General features: G+C 51.7%; 1 protein-coding gene across 4 annotated transcripts in view; it reads left to right on the top strand.

Moving 5' to 3' along the window:
* RRBP1 (ribosome binding protein 1) overlaps positions 1-15,736 on the top strand; it is a 45,355-nt gene extending 29,619 nt beyond the window's left edge. Inside the window, exons 8-23 of one of the 4 annotated variants that reach the window (XM_036245204.1) lie at positions 1,941-2,119; positions 2,305-2,339; positions 4,818-4,908; positions 5,819-5,911; positions 7,870-7,962; positions 8,043-8,126; positions 8,269-8,358; positions 9,085-9,177; positions 9,590-9,661; positions 10,155-10,241; positions 10,779-10,862; positions 12,638-12,745; positions 13,562-13,645; positions 13,906-14,001; positions 14,558-14,701; positions 15,164-15,736. In XM_036245204.1, coding sequence (XP_036101097.1) covers positions 1,941-2,119; positions 2,305-2,339; positions 4,818-4,908; positions 5,819-5,911; positions 7,870-7,962; positions 8,043-8,126; positions 8,269-8,358; positions 9,085-9,177; positions 9,590-9,661; positions 10,155-10,241; positions 10,779-10,862; positions 12,638-12,745; positions 13,562-13,645; positions 13,906-14,001; positions 14,558-14,701; positions 15,164-15,202 — 1,472 coding nt within the window. In that variant the 3' untranslated portion in view covers positions 15,203-15,736. The remainder of the gene's footprint in view (positions 1-1,940; positions 2,120-2,304; positions 2,340-4,817; positions 4,909-5,818; positions 5,912-7,869; positions 7,963-8,042; positions 8,127-8,268; positions 8,359-9,084; positions 9,178-9,589; positions 9,662-10,154; positions 10,242-10,778; positions 10,863-12,637; positions 12,746-13,561; positions 13,646-13,905; positions 14,002-14,557; positions 14,702-15,163) is intronic. The other 3 variants (XM_036245206.1, XM_036245207.1, XM_036245208.1) reach the window with 3 other exon arrangements.
* The last annotated feature ends 4,412 nt before the right edge of the window (positions 15,737-20,148 follow it).

The raw sequence follows: 20,148 nt of genomic DNA, 5'->3' as shown, positions 1-20,148 counted from the left end.
GGGTTTGCGCCAGAGCCAGAACCCATCAAGTGGGCCAGTCCTGTTAATCTGTAAGGCAGGAATTATGCCCTGTTGGGACAGACAAGGTGCAGGAGTGAGGCTTACCCCTATGGGAGAGCTGGATTTGGGTGGAGTTTGTGAGGGCTGGGTGAGGGGATGGAGTTTATGAAGGCAGGATGTGGGGGGCGGGGGACTTTGAGGGCAGAGTGGTGGCCAACAGTGCTGCTATTTCCAACCTTGTTTGTTGTGGAGCCCCACCTGGAGCCATGGCTGTAGGGGACTGAGGTGCTCCTGAGATCATTGCTGGGTTTTTCAGCTGACTTCTGGACCTTTCTGGCTCTCCCAAGTCAGTTAGCTCAAGAGGCCAGGTTTTGAAGGTGGACCTTAGGTCCCCCTGTGCTCACAGATCTGCTTTGCAATTGGGAGAGGATGGCAAAGTTGGGGGCACCAAGGGCCCCTAGAGAAAGAAAACAATGTCAGTGACAGCTTGATGGTCACTTGCTCACCAGTATTTCCTGAGCACTGCTATGGGCATCCAGGGCATGGCCAGGAGTGAAGCAGTGGGCACCTGGGCAACATTCTAGCAGGAGGGACAGACATAGGTAGGTAGACACATGTCAAAAGGGTCAGACCGCATGTTGCTCTACAGACTTCAGATAGCATGACCTAGAGCCAGGCTGGCAAGCTGTTTTCCTTGAAGAGCCAGGTAGTAAGTATTTTTGGTTTTAAGGGCCAGATGTTATCTGTCACAACTGCTCAGCTTTGCTGTCATAGTGCAAAAGCAGCCCCAGACAATATATAAACAGATAGGCCTGGCTGCGTTTCAGTAAAACTTTATGTACAAAAATGTGTGGCCAATGGGCTTGGTTTGCTGACCGCTGCTCTCTTGGGCCAGGTGTGGCTTTAGATTGGGCAGTTGGGTGGTGGTGTTTAAGCTGAGGTCTGGATGATGGGAAGGAAGGGGCAGAATGATCAATAAAGGACCCCCGCAACTGGGAATGAATGTGACCAAGAAATAGAAGGTCAGCAAGTGACTGAAGCAAGAAGGCAAGTGACCAGTGTGTGGGGCCGGATGGGTGACCCTCTTTGTGAAGCATTTGGGTGCTGTGTTCAATAATGGAAGTATTTAGAGAGTTTGGGACGGGGCTGGTATGATCCCATTTGTACTTCTGGATGGTCTGATGCTAGGTGGAGAATGGACTTGAGGGGCAGGAGTGGTCTAGGGAACCAGGAATGAGGCTCTTGTAGTCATTCAGGCCAAAATGCAATAGGGCTGGGCCCAGATAGTCACAGAGGTGCTGGTGAGGGAGGGATGGACTTGGCAAGCAATGAATGTGGAATCCACAGGCCTCGAAGATGGGAGAGAGGTGGAGGTGCAGGGAAGCAGAGCAGCCGTGATGGGGAGGTCAAAGTGCTGGATTCGAGTTGCCTAAGCAGAGCTTCATTTGGAAGTGTCAGGCAGCTGAGCCTGGGTTTGGGGATGAGACCAGAGCTTTGGGACTTTGAAGAGTCATAGACACGTGGCTGACATTTAGAGCCATGGGACTTATCTGAGGTCATCGAGGGAGGACACCCCCAGAAGGACCCTGCCCTTAGTCTCAGCTAATATGAGCCAGTCTCTTAGAGGACAAATTTTTAGAAACCGCAACTGAAATTAGATTTTCATCATTTTCCCATGAGAGATCTGAGGGCATTTTATTCTACCATACCGAGTCTTCGAGAACAAAGCCATGATTTGGCTTTCTCCAATAGCTAATAAGACATCCCAGGGGTCAGAAGTAAGTCTTCAACTCCCAGGTGCACAGAGGAGGCAAGGGAATGAGTCCTTGGTGCCCGTGTGCTGAGGGGCAGGTGTGGTGTCCATCCCGGGCATTTGCAGCCATGATTGGAAGGTCAGAGTGCTTGATTCCTGACAAATTCTTGCTTGTCTTCTGACCCAGAGCTGCACAGCAAGTTACAGTCCTCTGAGGCAGAGGTGAAGAGCAAATGCGAGGAGCTGAGTGGTCTACATGGGCAGCTCAAGGAGTCCAGGGCAGAAAATTCACAGCTCAAAGAGAGAATCCGGTCCATCGAGGTCCTGCTGGAGGCAGGCCAGGCCCGGGATGCCCAGGATGCCCAGGTCAGCTGGTACCTCCTCCCCGGGGCCGACAGGAGGGGAGAGAGAATGCCACTGAGTCCTGACCCAGCTCCTCTAACACCATCACCACCTTGTAAAATGGATGAGAGCAAATCCCTCTTCCCCTGACTAGTTGCCAAATGAGGTGAGTCTCATAGTGATTGAGAGCTTTTTTTCTCTCGTTCCAGGCTAGCCAAGTGGAGGCCGACCAGCAGCAGGCACGGTAAGTGGAGGTAGAGAGCTACAGCCTCCGCACATGGTGGCCCAGGGCCCTGGGAGCCAGGACTTTCAGTGGGGCACACGGCTCCCCTCACAGGAGCCCCTTTTAGAGGCCCCTGCCTTTTCCCCTTCCCTCTGGTGACTTTGAGGACAGGGGATAGGCCTAGTTAGGAAAGAAGGCAACCTTGCAAATAGCTCCTTGCCTTTTTTGGAGGAGCAAGACTCATCTGTGTGAAGAGTGTCTGGTGCCTCAGCAGGGGCACCTCCTGCCATCTATCCATCTCTCAATTGGGAGCTGGTTGGGAGTTCTCTCTCTCTCCAGACTTTAAAGACAAGTCATAAATCAAATAGGAAAAATGGTTACATACCCTGAATGGAGAACCTGGGAGGTGGTCCAGGCTTTTTGCACAAATTTGGGATGTCAGTATATTTCAGAGCTGACCAAGTCCAAGAGTTGTCTGTGAGGTAACATCACTGTTGGCGGACCTTGTTTTCCCTTTGTATTGGCCCAGCACCAGGCAGTGTGCAGGGACAGTTTGCTGTTGTTAAAGCCAGAGCCAACATCTGGGTGAAGTGTCTCAAGTCAGGGAGCCAGTGTCCTGCCTGGGGTGTGCGTCCCTCAGCAGATGCCCATGGGCTTGAGAGGTGAGCTCTGGCTGCTGTGGCCAGGAGTCCACAGAACACCCATATGGAGGTGAATGGAGGGTGTTTCTTGTTCTGGCTGCTGCTGCCAGTGAATCATCCCCCCTGTGCCTCCTAGTCCATGGCCCATGTTCCCTAGCCTTAGGCTCCAGGGTTTGGGGGCTAGGGAAGGAAGCTAGCTACCCAGAGGGTCCAAAATGCCTTGCCACCAGAACCAAACCCTCTCCCAACTTACTTTCCCAGTATCCTTTTCTTCCAGAAAGGTTGGGGAAACTTTGTTTCTCATGGTATTTGTTGAGGTAGAAAAGTTGTATTTGTTTAGTTTTTTTCTGTATTTAAGGTCAGATTCTGGCTGCACAGTGAATTCCTATGGTACTTTAGTCATGGTACACATTGGGTTCATTCCAATTTTTTGCATCATGCAGATGTGTTTGGCAGAACTTGGGTTTTTTATTTCCTTCTCAGACAATTTATCTTAAAGTTTTGTCTAGGCCAGGTCATTCTGTTTTGGAGTGGAAATGAGAGATCTAGCCCCAGATATTCTAGAACTCAGAGAGCAGCCTTCTGAGTCTTCTTCTCAGGGCTTTGTTCTTTTGGGGACCCTCCTAGAGTAGTTTGCTTGAGGCAGGCTGTTGCATAATGCAGGGGCTGGAGGGAACAGCTATGAGGGATCTCATATAGGAGTTGTGAGGGTGGGGTCAAGGTTCTGTGGGCCTGAAACCAACATCCAAGAAGTCAACAACTGTCTTCAAGGCCAGATGCAGACTGTATTTGGAATAAATATGTGAGGCAGTATGTAGTGGTTGTCCAATCTCAGATACGGTGGTCAGGACAACCAGCATGCTTGGCCCACACTGTAATTGTGTTTATTTCTAACATGCATTAGATGGTGATTATCAAAAAGTTTTTTTATCAGAGCCCACAATAAGAAGTACAAATCTGTATGTCCCCGTCTGCTGGCTGGGGCAGCCCTCTGGCAGGAGCGTCCTCGGCAGGGCTTCTTTCTCAGTTTCTGAGTGGCTCTGGTTGTTCTCATTCAAGTTAGCATTATCCCTTTTGGACTTTAGATTTCACATGTCCCTGGGGCCTTCCTGGCCCTAAATCTTAATGACATATCCACGTGTCCACCTGAAGCTCATTCTTTAGAACTGCTAGTACAGTTCTAATGTCAGCTTTTCACTTTCTGGATGATGAGATTGGACAAAGCTCACTGGACCATATAATCTGGAGAGAAGCATGCAAAGATGGGACTGACATTTTGCCAACCATGTGGCATCTGGGGGTCTGAGGGAGGAGCCCTTGGGTCTCAGCAGAGTTAGGTTTTAGACAAAGGATGGTCCCACTGTACCCAGTGAGCTACCGAGAATAGTGACACTGAATCTCTGGGTGTGCAGGTGACAGTGCCACATGAGTCTCCAGCTCAGGTGTCTTCTGAGAGGGGCCAAGTTCTGTGGGGACAGAGCAAGACCAGGTTGATCAAGAGCCAGTAATTAGGCAGTGGGCTTGGTTCACTGGAGGAAAATGCTTCCCGAAAACCCTACTGTCGGGGCCCATCCCTGCTATAGCCGCTTTGGCTGCCCGGATCTCTGCAGTCTCAGTGGCCATAGTCGCCAGGTGGGACTTTGGTGGCCTTTGGGTTCTGCACCCTGGTCCCTGGTCACTCAGGATGAGTGAGGGGAACAGGTAGCTGCTTGGTCTTCCTTGAAAGCTTGTGCCCTATGAGGCAGTCAGAGTGCTCCTGGAAAAGGTGGGTGCCCAGGCAGAGGAAGGGTCCCTCCTGAGACAAGAATGCGGGGCTCTGTGCCCTCAGCCTGGCAGTGACCCCACTATTTCCCTTCAGCCTCAAGGAGCTAGAGTCCCAGGTGTGGTGTCTGGAAAAGGAGGCCACCGAGCTCAAGGAAGTGGTTGAGCAGCAGAAAGTGAAGAACAATGTGAGTATTGGTGTGTATATATGTGGAGGTGGAGGGGCTGAGAACAACATGTGTGTCAAAGGGCATGCATGTGCGCAGCAGGGGAGGGGGGGGGGGTGAGGCCCCGGGCTAGTCAGGAAGGGGCCTAGCTGCCTCTTTACAAACTATTGTACTACTCATTGATAAAAGCCTGCCTTTGGGTGCTTGGGGGGCCTCTCTGCCCCTGGGGTCCATCCAGAGTCCCAGGGAAGACTCCCATTAGATCAGCCTGGGTCATGTGTCCCCAGCATGGAACCCTCATGATGGGGACATAATGTACCAATTGGACTTGCAGGAGTCACATGGTCAATTGCCTTGGAGAGGAGAGGCTAGTATCAGGAAAAGGGGGTGTGGAAGTCCCTCTGCTCTGTGTGGGTTTGGGGGCGTGCAAAGGAGCCTTGACTATATCTTCCCCACCAGGCTGTCCACCCACTGCCCCTCACAGAGCCTGGGCTTTCGGATAGCCCTGTCTGCTCTCCCCAGAGGAAGTTCCACCTATACTTCCCTGTTCCTGGCTTGGCCAGAGCCAGCCATGGGGTCAGTGCTTGCTGTTTGGTGACAGGAGCCTATTTTTTTTTTTAGGAGCCGCCAGGCTGACCCTACCTCCTTTAGAGTAGCTTCTCCCTGGAAAGATGCTCAGCCTCCTCACGCCTTTATGCCACAGCCACCCAATAGTCGGCTGCAGCACCTTGGCCTTGTGTTAGTGCTGCCCAAGAGAGGCCCAGTGGATGTGGCTTAAGAGAAAGGGCACCGCGTCCCTTTGCAGGCCCCTGTGAGGTCCAGAGTAGAGTCCGGAGGTTCTGCTCTGCTGAGACCCACTGAGGCAGCTTGTGGGGGATGTATCAGCTGCTGCCCTGCTTGGATGCTGATTTTTTCCACATCTTTTCCCAAGGACCTCCGAGAGAAGAACTGGAAGGCGATGGAGGCACTGGCTTCATCTGAGAGAGCCTTTGAGGAAAAGCTGCGCTCCCTGACCCAGGCCAAGGTCAGAGGCCCATCCTTAGACTTGCCTGGTAGTGAAAACTTGATCAGCAGCACCTTTGTAGTTTAGCAAAACAAAACTCACAAATTATATGCAGCACAGCCTTGGCCCTGGAGCCTCTCAGAAATCCACATCAGGGTCCTTCAAGAGGCTGGCACAGAGTCCCCTGGCTCCTGCATCTTCCTCCTTCCCTCCCTTTCTTTAGCTCTGAGATGACAGGTGTAAATGTACTTTTGACTGCTTTTTTCTCACCTGAGCCCTTTGCTATCACAGGGCAGAGACAGAGGCCATGGAGGCCATGAGCCCATCTGGCTGCACTGCCTCTGAGTGAGCTCAACATTGGGCTGTCTTCGAAAGCCTGATATTTTGTCTGATCCTGCTACTTTTTCAGGCCCTCTGAAATCATGGTCCAGTAGGTTCTGTTCTTTACAATAAGTCACAGAGGGGAAAGACATCTTTAGCAGCACTCAGGTCCAGAGGTGCATATTGGTCCTGTGCTCCATGCAGCCCAGGTTGGGGAGAGTGCAGGCATCTCAGTGTCTGGGGCCCTCACTTCACTTTGGAGCCCTGGACTGGGAGCTAGCGCTGAGGCTCAGGCGAGGGTTGGGGGAGATGGATGGCCTACAGCAGCAGCAAGTGCAGGCCTTGTCTACCGTGTCTCATGTCTGCCCTATTATCAGGAGTGACTTCATGAGCCTTCTAGGAAGCCCGCGGGTTGTATGAAATGGGACCCTGAGATGAAGTGGGAGGTGGAGGGCTGGCCTTGGGTCCATTTGTACCAGCTGTATTAGACTCCCCGGAGGTGACCTGAAAGCCTGTCTGGCTTTTCTATGGCAAATGCAGAATCTATGACCAGAGATGTCGCCTGACTTGCTTGTGGTCATGCAGCCAGATAAAAACAAGAGCTGGCCTCTGGGTCTACTGGCTCTGGCCTCAGACTCCCACGCTTGGGGTCTGAATGGTGGTCACAAGGTTGGGGGTCTGTGGCAGGCATGGACATTGTCTGTGGATCACTGGTGAGCCAAGAAGGGTCCAGACCATGTGGGTGCTTTGATAAGTTGGTTGTCTGTCAGCCATCCTTCCTGTGTACGATTCAGAGCATCAATCAACAGCTCTAATGCAGCTGGAGTTCCTAATACTGCCCCTGGGGCTCAGGCCATGCTGAGATTGTGGCAGAACTGGCAGTAGGTTCAACCTGCTGGGTACAGGTTATTAGAGAAACTTTAGCCAGAAATCTCCTGTGGCCACCCCCAGGCTATGGAGAAGAGGGGGTTTTATCTGTCTCCAGGGGATGCTGCTTTCCTAGGCTTTGCTTTATGACTACGTTGGTCCTTCTTCATGCTTTGAGTGGGAGCCTCAAGGAGGACCAAAGAGGCTGCTGGCTGAGTGTGGCATGGCCACAGCATGATTCATGCTTTGGGAGAAAAGCATGAATCATGACTCCAGCAAAGAACTTATCTCCATTGAGTTGTTTCTACTCTGCAAAGGGAGTACTGATTCTCTCTACCTCCAGGGTTGCTAGATGTCCCGCCATCCCTGGCCAGCAGTAGCTCCTAACTCTGGTGGCTACTGGGAGATACACCTCTTCTTTGCCTCTTTCTTGGCTCCCACAGCAGCTTGGACACCCCCTCCCCAAAGTGTACACACACACCTGGAAATGGAGAACAGATTTAACCTGGGTGTCTGCTGGGAGGTGTTGGATTAACCCGTATCTGCCATGTGGGCCAGCCTGCTGTGTCATCCTTTATTAGAGCTGAGTCTGTTTAAAATTTACAGGCACAGGTTGGGGTAGCCAGAATTGGCCACTGAGGTTAAACACCCCCGAAAATCAGCCCCACAAAGCTATCCACCTTCTCCTTTGACCTTTGTTCCTCCCTTTCTGGAGTGGAGACCCCAGCATCTCAGGAACACTTCCCAGAGGTTGCCCTAAATCTCGTCTGAATACCACCATCCCCCTGCAGGAGGAATCCGAAAAGCAGCTCACCCTGACGGAGGCACAGACCAAGGAGGCCCTGCTGACTTTGCTCCCAGCGCTTTCTAATTCAGCCCATCAGGTAGAAGGGGGGCCCTTCCCTGGGACCTCACTGCTCATCAAAAATGTCACTGAGACCCCCTTTGCTCATTTTTGTTGCAGAATTACACTGAGTGGCTCCAGGAACTCCGAGAGAGAGGCCCGGAGCTGCTGAAGCACCCGCCGGTGAACACAGAGCTGCCCTCTGTAAGCATGACATAGACACACTCTCCTGGGGCTGCCACTTGCTTTCCTGTCTCTGGGAAGGGAGGTGTTTTTGTTTCATCAGGCCGCTGGAGAAACCTTTGTGCTTGGCTAAGCAGACCCTTGTTCTGCCCTTTGCCCTCAGGACCTGGCCTCTAAGCTGAGGGAGGCTGAGGAGACCCAGAGCAGCTTGCAGGCCGAGTGTGACCAGTACCGCACTATTCTGGCAGAGACAGTAAGGCACGAGGGCTGGAGCCTCTGGCTAGGCTTTTGGCTGGGCGTCCCGGGAGCTTCCAGGAAAGAGCTTTTCGGGCCTGTAGGGCAGAGGCAGGCGGCAGTATGAAAAAGCCCACTGACCCTTCTGAAAAGAGGCCTAGGTTCAGATGCAGCCTCTGTGGGACTTTGTGCAAAGGCACTACCTCAGTCTGGGCCCCATTTCACTGGCTGAATGGTAAGAGGGATGAGTAAGCCTCTCCCTTGTTTCTCAGCTGTGAAGAGGGCTGAAATGAAGGTTCGGGGCTGCTCTCGGGGACAGAGAGACTTGATCATAACAAGGAACAGTCTGGGAAAGGAAAGGAAGCATTTAGCTGACAGCTGGCTTAAAGTTGTGGTCTCTGATTCCAGGAGCAATGCTAGGCACATCCTGTGTTCCTCATCCTGGGCCACTGAGATTGCACTGGTGGCAGACTCAACAGAGATGAGAGTTTCTGTGGCCTCGCTTGGGTCATCGGCCTCATTCCCATGCATGGCCCACAGCCTTTGTTCACACACTGGCCAGAGGGCCCCACTCCGAGACTCGAATACCTTGCTCCCCATGTGACGCTGACTACAAAGTCAGAGCAGGGCACATTGGTAGTCAGGCAGTTGTCTCAGTGGGACTGAAGGGACATGAAGACTTAGTTGTGTTTATGTGGGGTGGGCCTCCACAGAGAGGGCCCTGCCTCACTGCCTGTCCCCCCAGGAGGGCATGCTCAGACACCTGCAGAAGAGTGTGGAGGAGGAAGAGCAGGTGTGGAAGGCCAAAGTCAGCACCATGGAGGAGGAGCTCCAAAAGGTACAGCACAGGCCCCCTCTTACTCTTGCCAGGGTCCAGCGATAGAGCATCACTCCAGGGAGTCCACCTTTCCTAGGAATTCAAACGTAGAATTCAAACGTAACTTACTCAAGAAAGATAGCTGGGCCAGAATTCTATAAAATCGAGGGGGAAAGCCGATGGAAGTATTTGGGAGACAGAAGATACTTGCTGGTTTTGGGTGATGACATATTAATATGGCAATTGCAGAATGACAGCTACGTCCTCAATCTCAAGGAGACAGTTAACTCCTCAACCTCAAGGAGCCTTCCCCTTTCCTCCCACTCACCTCTAGGAAGAGCCTGTTGGGTCATGCTCAGAGTGGGTGGGCACCATTGGGCATCCTGAGAGATGGGGCTCGCGTCTGACATGGGACCTTCCCATTGCCTTGTAGTCACGAGTAACAGTGAAACATCTCGAAGAGATTATAGAGAAGCTAAAGGGAGAACTTGAGAGTTCAGATCAGGTATGTATGTATGATCTTCTCAGAGGGCTGCTTTCCTTACTTATTACAGAGAAACGTCATTATAGAGGCTTAGATAGTTATTTTCCCTTGTGAACCACATGTTGTAAGAGTGGCTAGAGGATCTTAAACAGTGGCCTTCTGATTTGTGGGATGTCTGAGAGATGGCCCCACTGCCCTTTGCAGACACACTGTCAGCCCTGGCCTTGAAGAAGGTGCCCCTGGTATCCACCTAGCAAGTCAGCCTGAACGCTCTTCTCCCTCCTGCTGAGGTCTGAGTACACAGACCCAAGAGTGCTGGAGTTCGGGTACTATTTTTAGGATGGTGTTCTGTTGCCAGGTCTTTCTGCCTGACCTTGGTTGGCTCCATAGTCTACAGGATGTGGAGGTCTCTTCTTAGCTTTTATCCCCAGGACCAGCCACACTTGTCATCTCTTCAGCCTATATTCCCTGTTGGCTGTCTTGAGGCTTCTGACATGTGCATGTATGTGTCCAGGTGAGGGAGCACACCTCGCATCTGGAAGCAGAGCTGGAGAAGCACATGGCAGCCGCGAGCGCTGAGTGCCAGAGCTATGCCAAGGAGGTGAGTCTCCCCATGGGGTCTTGGCCTGCCCAGAGTTGCAGCTCTCATTCACATGAACTCAGAATGCCAGTTCTTGGGCTTTGCTCTAGGCCTTGGGCCAGCCAACGGGGCAGGGGTGAAGCCCTATCACCTGCATAGCAAGAGAATTCTCCACCTGGCTTGGTGACATCATTTCTGGAGAAATGTATTTAAATCTGATACTGTTTCCTGACTTCAGAAGCGGAAAGCACAAACCTGGCACCTCTGATTCTAGTTTGATCTCAAACTTTTAGTCTTATATTGTGAAACAATCTGTAAACATTTGCAAAGGCCCCAGACGAGGCAGACAATGAAATGCCAGCCTTCCTAAGTCTTCAAAAAAGAAACAGGAGCTGCTGGAGGCCTGGGAGCCCACTGTGCTCACTCTGCCCTGCAGTGTTCTCAAGGGTTTGGGTTACAGGGGTGTATTAGACTCTTTGTTTAGGTGCTAACTCACAGGAGCTGGTTTTCTCTTCTCTATCCTTTGCCCCCATCACCTGGGTCTGTTTACTCCTCAAGTTGAGGCAACTTTTATTAGAATCTCAATCTCAGCTGGATGCAGCCAAGAGCGAAGCCCAGAAACAGAGCAGTGAACTTGCCCTGGTGAGTGAATGTGGTATGGGGGAACGGCCTGAGACATGGAGGAGTGGTGGTGTGTGTGTGTATGTCTGATTAATTTCTACTTATGCTTTTACATCCTGTCAAATGTAACAGTGTGAAGAGGCCGCTTGCACCAATTTAGTGTTTGGGCCAGACTTGGATTGGGCTGTGATGAAGGGGCGCCTTGCACATTTGCTCTTAAGCTGGGCCTGTGGCTCCTGGGACCAGTGTGCTCAGGCCCACCTCCCATCTCTCCTGGTGCAAACTGGTCCCAGGCCACAGAGCTGGATGCTCAGGGAAGTCTGACCCCTATGAGTCCAGTGTCACCTGGAATTTCTGGGCTTGGGTATTCTGCACCCCATGGCTGTCAGCACAGGCCTTGCCCTCTGTGGGACTTGGCCTTTTCTTACTGTAGCAGAGGCTAAGACTAGTTCCAGCCAACCTGTGGGCTGAGAGGCCTGCTCTACACCTGGCAGTAGAAGCAGACTCATGGAGCTCCCTGCTATGCAATTGGCCTCTGGGTCCTCCAAGTTTTCAGTGTTGGTGTCTGATCACACTCCCCACTCCTTGACACAGGGTCAGCCCAACCTTGTAGAGGTGGGGCACCACTGGTCCCCCTATCAACCAGCTCCAGGGTTAGGGCTGCAAGCAGCAGCCTGTAAGGTCACAGACACATTCTATTTGATCTACATGGTCGTTTAAAATTTTGAACTAAAATTTTGAACTAGTTATTAACATTTAGAAATTGGGAGATTTTGAATACAAATGGATGTGTCTGGGTTTTTGTGAGACCAAAGGTCTCAAGTGTGGGCTGCCATTCCTATAGCAACGTCCGCTGAGCCAGCCCCATGCGTGGCACACCTGCTTCTGACTCCCCGGGGGCCTTACCTGGGACTGACACACTAGAGAGTGGGTGCCATCCAGACTGAGTCACTGCCTGAGAACAAGGGCCACTCCCTAAAGCAAGGTCTAGGTGACGGTCTCCAGGGCACTGCCCAGGCTGGGGGCATGTGTGGAGAAGACTCCCCTGAGTGCTCATCATTGAACTGGGCAGTTTGGTTCTACCTTTAGGGGTTGTTGGAAGGGAGGGAAGGAAGTGAGGGAGCAGGCCCCACACACTTGGGGTGTCTGAGGCTACCCACATACCCTGGGAAGCTCGTGCCAAGGGCCCACCCAGATTCCCCAACTTGAACCTTTACCTGAGCTTTATGGGTGACACTGCTGCCTTTTCAGATTTGAGGCTTAATGGTCTTGGGGATGTGGGGACCACCAGATGTGTCATCTGCTCCCAGCAATGGAGCTCAGGGGTGGGGGGACCTTATTAGGTAAGAGTATTATCATCTTGTAATCTTTTCTAGACCCCATACTCTGGACAATGGATTACGTCTAGAAGTAATCCAGAACCTAAGTAGTGTTGTGCGTGCTGAGCCTGTTGGCCGCCTCACTCCCTTTTGCATTTCTTAGCTCTGTGTGTCACCTCCCTACTGGGGAGGGTTTCATGCTGGCTGGTCTTGGAACAGAACACGTGGGTCAGGCCATCCAGGCCCCTCATTGACCCCTGGGCCTAGGCTTGGCACAGGTGAGGGGTTGTGGCGCTGGCCTCTCTGCCCCAGTAATCCTGCATGGGGACTCTGACACAGGTCACAGTTACCAACCAGGTCCCCTGTAGGGGCTTTGGCTGTTGAGAGCATCTGTGGCCCTCCCAAGGGGAACTGTGTGTACGCGCAAAGTGGGCATGCATCTGGCTATTTGTACAAACCCACCCCTCCCTGTTTCAGGTCAGGCAGCAGTTGAGTGAGATGAAGAGCCACGTAGAGGATGGTGACGTAGCTGGGTCTCCAGCTGCTCCCCCAGAGGCCCCCCCAGCAGAGCAGGACCCTGTCGAGGTTAGGGCGGTGAGCTGGTCCTCAGATGTTTGTCACTAACCACCCCCGGGCCCCTTCGACCCCAGGTGGAGCGCAGGCACAGCAGGCCTCTGTTCTGGCTAAACATCTGCTACTTGTAGCCTCCACTGCCTGCCCTCCCCACCCCACTCTGCCTCAATACCCGGGAGGGGGTCCTCTCAGCTCTGCGAAAGCCACAGAGCAGATGCTAGGGCAGGGAAGGTGTCCAGGCAGGGGGGGTATTGGAGGCTTGATCCTAACACTGTGTGCAGGAGGGACTGGAAGAGGGAGGTGGGGCAGCTAGTCCTGTGATTAGGGTCTGATGTCCTAGTGTGGCCCTTGCTGGGACATCACTAGCAGTGTGCTTGTTTTCCAGACTTTTGACCCAAGTAACCACTGCTGAAAGTCCTCACCAGGAGGCAGGGGCCTGACACCAGAGTAGCAGTGGGGTCGTTGCTAGATGGGGATACCACTGTGGGGCAGGGCTTGCCCAGTGGCTCTGAGGCATCTTTGTCCTGTGTGCCTCATTAAAGGTGTCTGAGGTCAGCAGAAGTCCCATAAACATCTCCCTTCAGCCACATCAGCTTTTGTACCCAGAGGCTAAGGTACCATCTCCCCCATAGGGGTAGCTTTGGAAATTACTTGGTTGGCTAGCTGATGGTCAGAGGCCACTCCAGCTGGCCAGAGGCAGGGAAAGGCAGTCACACTAGAAGTAGCCAGAAGGTGGAGCCTCCAGGTCTCAGCCTGCCTGGGAGCCCTGGGCTCCCAAGAGGGTCCTTCATCAGGTTCCCAAAGTATATTTGTGGTGTTTCCATGCAGCTGAAAATGCAGTTGGAGCGGACAGAAGCCATTCTGGAGGATGAGCAGATGCAGCGACAGAAGCTCACAGCCGAGTTTGAAGAGGTCAGGCCCTGTCTGGGGGACCCTGAGCCATCAGCTATGTTGGGAATGGTGGAGGGTGTGGTCCAGGCAGGTGGTTGTGGGTCTGGAGGGTCCTTCCCTTGGGGATGTTGCTGTGCAGTTGGTCACCTGCCTCATGTCAACAGACTGGTATTGTTGTCCCATCATGCTGGGTGCCCTTCTATCCCCAAGCAGGCTAGTTGGGTTTGTGAGGTGACTGATGTGACCCTGTGCCCTAACTCCACTGCCTCTTCTCTGCCAAGGCTCAGAATGCGGCATGTAGGCTACAGGAGGAATTGGAGAAGCTTCGAGCCAGGCCCCTCGAGTCTGCAGAAGCAGAGGCAGCCGCACAGCTGAAGGTAGAAGGGTGGGCTCTGCTCAAGGCTTGACCAGGGCTAGCTCCGGGCACTGGCTTCCCATTGTCACCACCTGGGGTAGGAATAGAGGAGGAACCATCTTGCATCCCCTTGGGGTACAGGCTGATTTGGTGGTTGGGGGGTAGTCCTTAAACCTCTAGTGTTATATACGATAGCCACTAGTCACCGTGCTTATTTAAATTTAAATCCAACTTGAAGTTCAGTTCTTCGGTTGCCATGGCCATACTGCAAATGTGTAGCAGGCACCACATCTATCCACAGTGGCTGCTGGGTTGCACAGTGCACATCAGAATATCCCCAGGGTCGCAGGAAGCTCTACTGGCATTGCTAGTAGACAGGGCACAGACCTAATTGTGACCTGGGCTGTTTGCTCCTGATCATTACTGCCTGTCTGGGTGACCAGGAGACAGCATTCTCCAGCATCCTCCTACCTTCAGAGGGCTCCCAGTTCCCAGGGCATCGGGCCCCACAGGCATAGCCAGGTGGCCTTGATGTGTGCCACATGAAGGCTGATCCTCTTCAACCCTCTGATCCACAGGAGAGACTAGAAAAAGAGAAGAAGTTAACGAGTGACCTGGGACGTGCTGCCACCAAATTACAGGAGCTCTTGAAGACAACCCAGGAGCATCTGGCAAAGGAGAAAGACACAGTGAAGAAGTTGCAGGAGCAGCTGGACAAAACAGTGAGTGTCCTGGCCATGCAGGGACACTGGCTCTCTACAGGGCTGCTGGGAAGGATTGGGCATGGTGCTGGGAGCCCCGGGACTCCCAGATGCAGGACCAATAGGATACAGACCTGAATCAGAAAGTGGTGGGGCATATTTCTGAAGGCAGCATCAGGATGTGCAGCACCCATAGCTCCCTTTGATGGGAAGCATATCTCTGACCCCCCACTGCCAGCCCAAGGCCTGTGGGACCAACGTCCTCACCCAAACTCGGGGCCCTCAGTTCCTGCCAACCCTCAGGCATCTCTAGCAGCCCCAGGAATCAGCTCTGGTTCTCCAGATGTGCTAGGTATTCTCTGAAGGGTTTGGAATGGTGTGGGGTGTTAATTCAGAGGAACTGGAGGTCCCTAGGAGTTGAGGTGAATGCTCCCCTTGGCTCCTCGGCCCCACCCTCTCCCTCCCTCTGCCCCATGTTCACAGGAGGACGGTAGCAGCTCAAAGGAGGGCACCTCTGTCTGAGTCTCCTCTGCGGAAAAAGAAGTTACTGTTCAACTTACCAAAATGCCTTATACATTCCTTACAAATACACAAGCCGACACAGCGTTATCCAGGTCCAACTCCGGTGGCTCTGAGAGAAGCCATTACAGACAAGAGTCTCTTAGAACCACAGAAATAGATCTTCCAGACCCCCACTTTGTAAGAGAACCTGTCACATTCGATAAACACTATTCCCCAGGACCAGCCCTGGACCACTGCAGAGCAGACACCAAAGCCCTTATCAGCTGTGACAGACCCCAGGGTGTGTGCTGGGGAGGCCGGGACCTCTGGCTGTCTGTATGTCGAGATCAGTGCAATTGTTTTGTCTTTCAGTAGGTCGGGGGTTGGGAGGCGGGTGGACCAGATGGTGAGTCTCAAAGGCTGTGGCACAGACTGGAGGGGCCTAGCCCAGCCCAACAAGGCAGCAGCCCCTCACCCCTGGAAGAAGTTACCAACCAGAACTGATGTGTGACCTCCTGGATGTTAATGCCATTAAAACCAACATTGTCGTCTGGCGCTGCGGTCTTGTCTGCTCTTCTGCTGGGGCTTCCCCACTGGTTGCTGGGCCTGGGATGAGGAATGAAGAGGGGCTCGATCCCTTAGAGAACAAGTGTGGTTCTTGGTTTCTCTGAAGTCGGGGGATCAGCAGCTCTGCCTAAACTGGGGGTGAAATGAGTTGCTTCCTAGTCCCCAGCACTTTTCCCCATCATGCCACCCAGGCCCCAGTGCCCACTAGGCAGGATGAGTAGGGCCTGGGATGCCAGGTGGCCAGATGCACTGACTGTGGTCCCTGCCCTGGAGGATCCGAGGTTACCTGAGCAGGGATATGGGTGGGCTAGGTTGCTGTGTGCAGTGAGCTCCACGAGTGAATAGGGAGTCTCCGTCCTTCTGGCTGGGGCTCGGACAAACATCCGTGCCTCAGGAGGGGCACACTAAGGCTGGAGCAGTGAGCTGAGACTTACTGTGATCCTCAGGACCTCCTGTGACCTTGGTGGCCCAAGACAGTGCTCCAGAAAAACCTTGGGCCAAGGGGTGTATTGGGGATGTTGTAATAAATAGGAACCTGGAGCTTAAGCAGAAAGTGGATTTAGAGGCTCACAGGAGGGGTTGAAACACCCCAGGAATGGAAGGTGTATCTGAACATCATGGGTTCTTGGGGGCAGTTGTCAACCGGTTCTGTGAATAGGCTGCCTGGACCAAACTATCCCACTTCCATCTCCCAAGCCTCACAATCCTGGATCTCTCTGCATCTCGTGCAGCCTTCCAGGTGGTGGGTTTGACTCCTCTGGCATGGTTGTCATGAGAATCTCAAGACCTTGGGAGGTATTGTGCATGTCTATCATTTAACTGCTTTCAGCCCCCACAGTTTGAGAATCTACCAGGGACTGGGCAGTCCTGACCTCAACTGGCAAAATCCTGGTCCTGGCTTTCATGTAGCACCTGGTCTATGGGCCACCTCACCATGCTGCGTGGCATTTGTGTGTTGCAGTCATATTGGAATCAGGGTGCTGGGAAGGCTCCCCAGAGCCGGAGAAGTGAGCCTAAGCTGGAGATAGAGTTAACCAGAAGAGGAGGCGTTTGCCAGGGGAAGGAAAGGGGTTAAGACGAGGGGACAAGTATGGAGGACAGGTTATGAAGTCTGGAGTCTGGACAGATTAAGGGAGTAGGAGAGCCACTGAGGTTTTTAAGTGAGGGAAGACAACTACCTGTTCTAGAACTCTGGAGGGGGGCTGAAGTGGAGGGAAGCCCATGGGACTTGGGACATGGATGTCATGGTTCCTGGCCAGGAGACTGAGCAAAAGGAAGTCACTTATTAACACCTGCCACCGGCCACATGCCCAGCCCTCTGCCTGGTTCTCACATGAATCTTTCAGTTCTCAAGGGAGGTGAACCTCCCCTCTATTCTGCAGTCCCCATGAAGAGAAAGTAGTTCACCAGGTAAACTACAGGCAGGTTACCCATCTCTAATGCTTGGTAGTCACTAGGCAGCTTGGGATGGGGTAGCGGTGTCATTTGGAGGGAAAATGTCATCTGGAGTATTCAGACCCCATGAAGAGTGGCCACTGAGCCTCCATAAACCTGTGTTCCCTCACACTGCACCTTCTGTGTGGCCTGTGCCTCAGGAGAAGGGGCTTAGTACTGGAGGCTTCTGCACAGTGGACTTATGTAAGGTCAGTTTTGGGCCTTGGTGAGTTTCCTCTGTAGGTCTGGGAGCCTGCATTCCAGTAAGTTCCCCACCCTGCCTCACTGACCACAGAACTGAGAACACCTATGCCTGTTGGATGCCCTCAGAAGGCACAGTAATGGGAGGATCTTTAGGAAAGAAAGGGTAAAAGAAACCCATGTACCTTTGGGTTCTGGTTACAACCCTATTCCCTTCTCAGACCACCTGGTGGGGACCCAGTGTTCGCCTGTGGGGAGAAGGTTAAAGTGCAGGATGTGGGGCCCTAAGGGGCTCAAGAAAATGTTACCTTGAAGGCTGCCTGGAGTTCAAACTCTCCCTGCCTGTCCAGCAAGGACTCAGCAGCCCTGAAGCCCAGCAGTGGCATCTCCCGGGCTGGCAGAGGGAGCCCGAGTTTGCCAGGCTTCAGTCTGGCCTTGTCCCTAGAGCTGTTCCTGGGCAAAGCTTCATTATCAGGCTGGGGAAGAAGGAAAGCTATTTGGGAAGGTATGGGAGACAGCTGCCATATGCAGATTGCAGCATAAGAGGCTGACAAGGCCTCCTGGTGTCCCATTACATGGAACAGACACCCAGGAGCCTGGCTCATTGGCCTGGCCACTCAGGCCCTGGCCTGCAAGTATAGTGACATCCCTCCAGCACTGGAGTACTGGCTCTGTAGTCAACTTGGGATGAAGTTTGTGTGGAGGCAGGGATCATCTAGGCTGGATTGGAGCATTTGTCAACTAAAAGGCAGTGGCTGACCTAACAGGAAGCACTACTCTGCCACAGCCTGGGCGCAGTGCTCCTTACTGCTCATCTTAGACCAGCGATTTTCAACCCTCTTCATCTCATGGCACACAAACTAATTACTAAAATTCTGCAGCACTCCAGAAAATACATTTTTTTTTTGCCAATCTGACCCCCCCCCCAAAAAAATAGGTATAGTTTTTATTCATTCACACCAGACAGCTATTATTTTCTTAATTTGACAATCTAAAGGAAAAAAGGTCAATGCCCCTGACTAAATAAGGTAGTGTATATTTTTAAAATTCTTGCAGCACACACCAGTTGAAAATCGCTGTCTTAGACCACCAACAAATAGACACCCTCCACAGATGCCCTCTCTCTGAGCCTCTTTCAGATTTGGGTCTAACTGGATTCAGAGTCCAAAATAATTGTTTTCCTTCCCAGTTCAAGTCTCATGTGTAGCACTGAGTAAGATCTAACCTCAGAATTTCAGGTGTTAGAAATGAATTCTCTAGGGTCCAAGGGGAAGAGCTAAGTACCAGAAAACAAGAGACCCATCTTGCCCTGGTTGCGCTATTTATGAATTGAGTAACCTTAGGCAGGCAAGATACTTGACTTGTCAGGGCTGGCTACTGAGGGCACTGGCTACAGGCTGAGTAAACCCCCTTTCCACTACCCTTCTGGAACTGGGCAGAGTCTACGGAGAGCCCTGGCCAGCCAAATAGCTCAAGTTACAAAACCAACCTTCCACCAAGAGCCTGGATTTTGGAACTTCCTCCTGTCCCAGCCACAATGTAATTAATGGCCCTTCTTGCTGGAGCTTAGTCTAGAGACTTTTATTTCAGAAATGCCCCAAATTATGAGAAAGGTAATGTATCCTTGGGCATATCCAGTCTCTGATAGTTCAAAGAGCAACAAACGAGTCAAGAAACAGAAGCTGTACTTCCTGTGTGTTGACCAAGCCAGCACTCTGGGCAGTTCTACAAAAGAAACCACTCAACCAAGCCTAATTCTATTCTTCAAGTCATTGTGTTCACTGTTTTCTGACTGACGTTCTTTGAAATAACAAACTACACAGTCAAGTTCTGAATTTCTATTAGCAGTGGCTTTATCTGCTGTTGTCTTAAAACAAAATACTAGATGAACCCTAAGCTTTCCACAAACACATTTTGTCATGTGTTAACTCTTGGAAAAAATGTAAATATGTTTGCTGAAAGCAGAGTATACCTGCAATTTTATTTCTTACCAATGTCAGCTGAGGTCCCAAACAATAATTTTGCATGAGAATTACCTGGAGTGCTTATTATAAAGCAGGGTTCTTGGACCCACCATCAGGAATCCAGTGAAACTCAAAAGTTGCCCTAGGTAGAGATGTAAGTAACTAATATCTCCCAATTTATGGACTAAGACAAGTGTTGAGAGGTGTTTACATTATATTACATCCCTGTACACTGCTTGAAATCCTTCCCATAGCATGTATCACACATATACACACACAGATGCACAACTGCATGGAGTGGTGGATAAACCAAGTTGTATGTACCACATGTCACAAGCTAAACCCACAGAAAAGACTTTCTCCTAGAACTCCCGGTGTGCTCTACATGGCTGATTCTTGAGTAGGGCAGCCTTGGGCCTGCAATGCTTCTCGAGAGGCCTGTTAATATACAGTCACTAAAAGCACTCCAAACAGCAAAATAAGAAATTCAGGATGAAAGAATGACAAGTAGCTTATCAGCAAACCAGTAACCAGCACTATTTTCTAGACAATTTTGAAGGAGGTATTTTGACTAAAGCTCTTTTTTTCCATCCCAAATAAATCAGAGGTGATAAAAGCCTGGTATGTGGATAAATGTTTGAAATAAGAAAAGATACCCAACTTTTATAGCAATGTTCTCATTCAATATGAGGGAGCTGTGACCTTCATTGTAATTGTCCGAAATACTGAAACCTCCACAACTTGCCCCATATATGGAAGACAAACTCCTTTATCCCCAATTCACACATGAATAATTACAAA

The sequence above is a fragment of the Molossus molossus genome, unplaced genomic scaffold (genome assembly GCF_014108415.1).
Source record: "Molossus molossus isolate mMolMol1 unplaced genomic scaffold, mMolMol1.p scaffold_m16_p_6, whole genome shotgun sequence".
Classification (NCBI taxonomy): domain Eukaryota; kingdom Metazoa; phylum Chordata; class Mammalia; order Chiroptera; family Molossidae; genus Molossus; species Molossus molossus.
The sequence above is the reverse complement of the archived record's forward strand: the minus strand, read 5'-3'. Positions and strand labels throughout refer to the sequence as shown.